The sequence below is a fragment of the Sinocyclocheilus grahami genome, unplaced genomic scaffold, assembly GCF_001515645.1.
Source record: "Sinocyclocheilus grahami isolate Dianchi unplaced genomic scaffold, SAMN03320097.WGS_v1.1 scaffold151.1, whole genome shotgun sequence".
Lineage (NCBI taxonomy): Eukaryota > Metazoa > Chordata > Actinopteri > Cypriniformes > Cyprinidae > Sinocyclocheilus > Sinocyclocheilus grahami.
Window position 1 is genome coordinate 794016 of NW_015505330.1, and position 6607 is coordinate 800622.

General features: G+C 35.1%; 1 protein-coding gene across 1 annotated transcript; it reads left to right on the forward strand.

Moving 5' to 3' along the window:
- Positions 1–213: 213 nt before the first annotated feature.
- On the forward strand, positions 214–5227 carry LOC107592257 (poly [ADP-ribose] polymerase 12-like). The gene is made up of 8 exons (XM_016281673.1): positions 214–682; positions 1407–1542; positions 2929–3184; positions 3268–3360; positions 3460–3586; positions 4497–4665; positions 4750–4870; positions 4962–5227. The coding sequence occupies exons 1-8, from the start codon at positions 354–356 to the stop codon at positions 5060–5062; spliced, it is 1332 nt and encodes a 443-aa protein (XP_016137159.1). The 5' UTR covers positions 214–353; the 3' UTR covers positions 5063–5227.
- The last annotated feature ends 1380 nt before the right edge of the window (positions 5228–6607 follow it).

Below are 6607 nucleotides of genomic sequence, written 5' to 3' on the forward strand. Positions count from 1 at the left end.
TTCTATTCTATTCTATTCTAGTACGTTGTACCTTTATGTTGCTTACTAAACTTTCTATAAAAATTTCTATAAAGCTGCAACACAGGATGTGAAGCACTATTATAAAAATGACAACTATTAGAATAGACACGTTTTCTATTTAGAGTGAAGTGAACATATATCCATTTTACATCTATCTATCCATTCTCGAATCCTGTGGGTGAACGACTTTTATTTTGAAAAGAACTGGCATTGGGGACTTGGCATTGACTCGTACGGCTTTCACAGTTTCCGCTTTCATTTCTGTAGAAACGCAGAATAGAAACTGTACTATTAATAACAACGCTACACAGTGGTCTCAGGTCTGCGCAGACATGTCGGGCTACTCTCGGATCATACATTATGCGACCAGCGTATTATGCAGCAATAAAGGCTCTATGGAAATATCTCAGCTGCACCACAAGGTCCTCCAGCGCTTTGATGTCTCCGAGGAGGATTTCTGGTATGTCGTTAAGAAGTGCGCCCGCTTCGCAGTGGTCCAGAGCAAACCCACAACAGAGGACGGAGAGTCTGACTGCATCGTCGTCGCCAAAACATCTCTGAGACTCTGCAAGAAATATTCCAAGAATGAATGTTACGAGTGCCAGGATTTACATCTGTGCAAATATTACGTTTACGGGAACTGCAGATATGGAAAAGGAAGGTAAGGTTGGGAGAACATCTGGATATCTAGTGTAATATATGCCCATTATAATAATTAATACAAGACTAAATCGATATACTTAGTTATAAATAACAACAGCTATTAGCTGTCATCATGTAAGTTCAGAGTTTAGTGTCACGAAAAAGAATAAATTCATAACTCGTGTAATTTCTGTAAGACCCATTGATATTTTGCATGCGCTTTAATTTATCTAAAATTATTTTGTGTACACTGCTGCTTTGAACATATACGCTACTTTTTAAAAGTTTGCCCACACCTACTTATTTATAATGGCTATTTTCCACATTTGAAACTATTGTGATAATAAAACGATTTAATTACAAGTTTCTACGTTATTATGTAGAAGAGTCATTAATATTAATAATAATAGCTATTATTAATATGAATTACGTTTCATTAATAATAATAATAATAACACCCATCAATGCTATTCAATGGTATAATAACTTCATAATAATAATAGTCATACGTTTTAAGTGTAATATTAAGTATAATGATAATTTAGTTATTTTTGTCTCAAAAAGCAGTGATAAAACAGTTAAAAATCATTTCTGCATTTTGGTTATTACATATTTATACATGAAAATAATCTGTATCAGTCATATAAAAGCAATATCAGTCAACCTCTTACACAAATGAATATATGGAACTTATATAGAGCCCCCCAAAAATCATTATTTGCTTATGTGTTTGTGTGTGTCAGGAAGGAGTGTAAATTCTCCCATGATATCCAGTCACAGCATAACTATCCCCTGCTGCGGGAATGTACACTTCATGAACTGAACGAGGATGATCTCTTCCTGCTTCTGCTCCAGAATGACCCTGCCCTACTGCCAGAGGTGAGGAAATGCACACAGGAAGGCTAAAATAGCCACCTAAATGTATTTTGGACTCCATTCTCATGAGAGAATTCCTCCCCGAAGCCTAAATCATGCTATGACTGGGATATTTCTGCATTCCAGGTACATCCCCTGCCGTTTGAAATGCCCTCCTTCGTTTCTTTCGCTGCGCGCTCAGTTACGAGAAGTTTTCAGGGTAGAACAGAGCTCATGTAAACGCTCAGACGTTTGTTCTGGCATGCTTGAATCAGCATCTGGTTACACCCAAATATACAATGAAGTAATTGAATATTTGAGTATGTAATTAGTCCATCAGAACGCAAAAGGAGCGTGTTTTCTGCATTATATCCTGGATAAGGTGCAGTCTGATCAGTACCATCAGTCAAATGCCTGTAATCTTAAAAAAAAAATTGAGAAGAATTGTGGTCCGCGTTAAGGATGAAGAGTTCCAGATGGTTCTAAGATCTTCAGGTGACCTAAGTGTGTTTCTCCAGTTTGGTTTGGACAAAAAAACAAAACAAAACAAAAAAACAAAAAAAAAGAAAGAAAGAAAAAAAAAAAAAGGAGAATGTCCTGTAAACAGGTAAAGTAGAATGTTGCACTGTGATGCACTGGTTTATTCTAGAAGTTTCACTGTATTTGTAAGGCATTTCATTTGTTTACTTTAGTTATTAATAAATGCATGTGTGGTTTTGAAAATTTTAATTTGCATATACACTACCGCTCAAGTTTGGAATCGTTATGATTTTTAAACTTGTTTTGAAGGAAGTCTCTTCAAGCTACATTTATTTAATCAAAAATACAGTAAAAACAGTAATATTATTCTGATTTAAAATAAATATTTTCTGTTTCAATATATTCAAAAAATGTATTTATAATGGCAAAGCTGAATTTTCAACATCATTACTCTAGTCTTTAGTGTCACATTATCCTTCAGAAATCATTCTGATTTGGTGCATAATTGTTATAAATTATTATTGGTGCTCAATTATTAATAGTTATAATTATTATCAATGTTGAAAACCGTTTTTGCTGCTTTATTTTTATGGAAGCTGATACCTTTTTCAGGATTCTTTGATGAATAGACATTGTTGAATATGAATTATCAACACTAATAATAAGAAATGTTTCTTGAGCAGCAAATGAGCATATTAGAATGATTTCTGAAGGATCACGCGACAGACTGATGAAAATTCAGCTTTGCATCACAGGAATAAATTACATTTTAAAATATGATTTAAATTGTAATAATATTTCACAATGTATTACCGTTTACAGGATTTTTGATCAAATGTATGCAGACTAGGTGAGCATTCAAAAACATGTCTTTGAGCGGTAGTGTAAGTCTGATGTTTAAAGACTTCACCTCATGCTGTATGTACACAGGTGTGTGCTCACTATAATAAAGGCACAGGGCTTTTCGGGGCCTGTACCTTTATGGAGCGCTGCACTAAGGTGCACATTTGTCAGCACTTTGTGCAAGACGACTGCCTGTTCGGGCCCAAGTGCAAACGGCTGCACAGTATCGACGAGCACAGCTGCAGGATGCTGGAGGAACGTGGTCTCGGGGGTGACATCATCCATGACCTGCCCTACATCTACCAGAACGTTTATCGCCTCAACTCACAAACTCTAAGCAGTGGTAAGCAGTGCCACTTATATTCGTTTGCACATATTAAATATACAGTAATTCATATTATACATACATATTCATATACATTTCAGAACTGATATCTGATCAAGGCGTCAAACCGGCTGCTCAGATGGAGAAGAATGAAATCTGTCTCCACTTCATAAGACGGAAATGCAAGTTCCAGGGTTGGTGTCCATTTCATCCACGTTACCTCTGCTAATCTCGTTTTCTTTAAGCCATTCACATTAGATTTAAGTTCAAATGGTTTTGTTTTATTGCTTCAGACCAGTGCGTTCTTGTCCACTTTAATCTTCCATACAAATGGGAGGTTGATGACGGGAAAGGCTGGAGGGATTTGAGAAACATGGAGGAAATAGAGAGAGCTTACTGTGACCCAAAGAATGAACACAGGTCAGTACAAATGCACATGCATGTGTTGGCTTAACATTTTTTTTTAGTGCTGGCAAATGATTAATCGCGATAAATACACGTTTTTGTTTGCATAATATATATGTGTGTGTATTATGTATATATAAATACACATGCAGCATATATTTTGAAAATATTTACATATATATATATTATATGTGTAAATATACAATATTTAATTTATATCATATATAAATATATTTAATATGTGTAACATTTTTCTTAAATATATACATGCATGTGTGTGTATTTATATATACATAATAAATATACAGTACACACACAAATATTATGTAAACAAAAACTTTAATTTTGGATGCGATTAATCGTTTGACAGCACTATTTATATTTTGCTATTTTATTGTTATTTTGTTTATTTTATTTTTATTCTAATTGGGGAACTTAATGGGGGTTGTATGTTTATTATTTGATCATTTATTTATTGCTTTTTATGGGCTTTCTCTTGAAATTGAATAACAAAAATATCAGAAAATAAAAAATTGTAACTGATTGTATATTGCATTAGCCGTGCAAAAATATTTATTTGTTTATTTTTTACATCATTCCCTATTCTATCCTTTCCAGTGTGAGTTTAGTATCATTGAGATACTATTATAGTTTTTCTCAATATTTTGGATTATTTTTGTTTTTTTCTGTTTAATTTTAGTTAAAGTTTCAATAATTTGTTATGTGTTTTGTCATTTTTAATAGTTTTTTATTTATTTATTTTTATTTGAGTCATTTTAGTACATCAAGTTGCCTTGGCAACTAGCTGAAATATAAATCTATATTTTAATATATTTCAGAAAAATTTTGTTATTTCAAGTAACAAATGTTTATGGTTTTAGTTTTAGTTGACTATAATGACACTGATTGCTTCTCTTGAATTTAGTCCAGGCTCGAGGCCGGTGTATTTTGGGTCCATGACTAGGAACCATGACCCTGTGCGCCGACTCTCAACGGTCTCTTCCGTCTCTAAACCCGCACACTACATCCTGACAACAGAGTGGATTTGGTACTACAAAGGAGATCATGAGAACTGGATAGAGTACGGTCAGCCGGTGAGACTGGATTGCAAACATACACTCATTTGAGAGAAATTTAAGGTCAGGTTGTGGTTTGGTTTCAAAATCTTTTTTCTTTAGGATGACAAGCAACGTGTGACGTCTGTAACTTCCCGAGAGCTGGAGAAAGCATTTCAGGAGGACAACAATGCAGAAGTTACTGTCATTAAGGGAAATAGGCATTACTATGTCAGTTTCCAAGGTACTACACATATAACAGGATTCCTGCGGTCATTGAAAATATTATTTTATATTATATTATTTGTAAGTATTTGACTGTTCTATTTTTACAGATATGTATCAAAGAAACCCCAAACACAACACAAAGAGGAGGGTGCGCAGACGACCATGCTTTGTGTCTATCAATGAGGTGGAGGCTAAAGCTGCCCAGTGACAGACCCACACACACAAACACACACTGTTTATGTACAAGAGGACTGACATTCAAATTATGAGTTACTGCTTAGGTTTTGTGTCACTTTTCAATTCATAATTTGAGGATATATAAATTAAATGCAAATGCTTTGTTTAAAATGATATTTAAGTAGTATTAATTTTAAAGGGGTCATATGATGCTGCTAAAAAAACATTATTTTGTGTATTTGGTGTAATGAAATGTGTTTATGCGGTTTAAGGTTCAAAAAACACATTATTTTCCACATACTGTACATTATTGTTTCTCCTCTATGCCCCGCCTTTCTGAAACGCGTCGATTTTTACAAAGCTCATCGGTCTGAAAAGTGAGGTGTGCTGTGATTGGCCAGCTATCCAGTGCGTTGTGATTGGCCGAATACCTCAAGCGTGTGACGGAAATGTTACGCCCCTTACTATATTATGATGATGCCATCAGGCCGGAGCGATGATTCAAAAACATGAAAACCCATTATAAACGAGGCATTCGTTGCATCCAGTGGGGACATAATTATGGATTATAATGACTTATACTGTCTTTTTACGCGTTGCGTTGCATCGCGCCGCGTAAACATAAAACCATGTCTGCATTTGTGATCTGAGAAATGACAAACAACAAGCCCTACTCTACACTGCCCAAAAAACTCGCTTTATATATATAAAATATAAAAACTCTTTAAATATAAAAAAACGTACTTACAGTCTTCGAGTCAGAACAGCCGGCATTGTAGTCTACTCTCCCAGGATCAGGAAACAGTCCTCCATAAAATGCGCTGCACACATCTGAATATTTGGGTTAAACTGTTCTGGAACAGTATTGTAAATACAACTTAACCACTGATTTCTAGTCGTGTCCTCTTTTGGAAGGCCAAACAAAGTAGTTTCGCTTTCACAACGAAACACACAGCGGCTTCCCAACATGGCGGCGGCAACAACAATACTACAGCGAGAATAAAAGTTACGCTTTCTTTCTTTGCGTGAACATTTGGGCGGCGTTAGGCAAATCTTCCCACATAGTGAGGTAGACCTGTGGGGGCGTGTTAGAACGAGCCGTTTTAGGAGGGCGTGGCTGACTCTTAACTTTTATAAAGAATATCTCTTTGGATTTGAGACTTTAGTCTTTGCAACTTTACAGATCTTCTTTATGCACCAAGAGCTTGTAACACTCCAAAGAGAAAGGAAAAATGTAAATCGCATCATATGACCTCTTTATTTTTAACCAAAATTGACCTGTCTTTGCCAAAAAAAAATTATGTGCTTATCATTTATTATAGCTCAAATAACTGCTCATAAGAGAGAGTCTTTCCTTCAAATTGACACATTTAGAGACTATGACTTTAGCATACTTTTAACTTTCTTTTTTCATGCCTGGATTTGTCTGGTGTGCCTTTAGTGAATGTGGTACCTTTGTGAGGTGATGTAGATCAACTCGTGAAGTATAAACTTGCACTTTTTTCCATATCATGTATTCATCAATAAACACTACCTGTTTTTCCTATTTAGTCATTCATTTGAATACAAAAAGGTC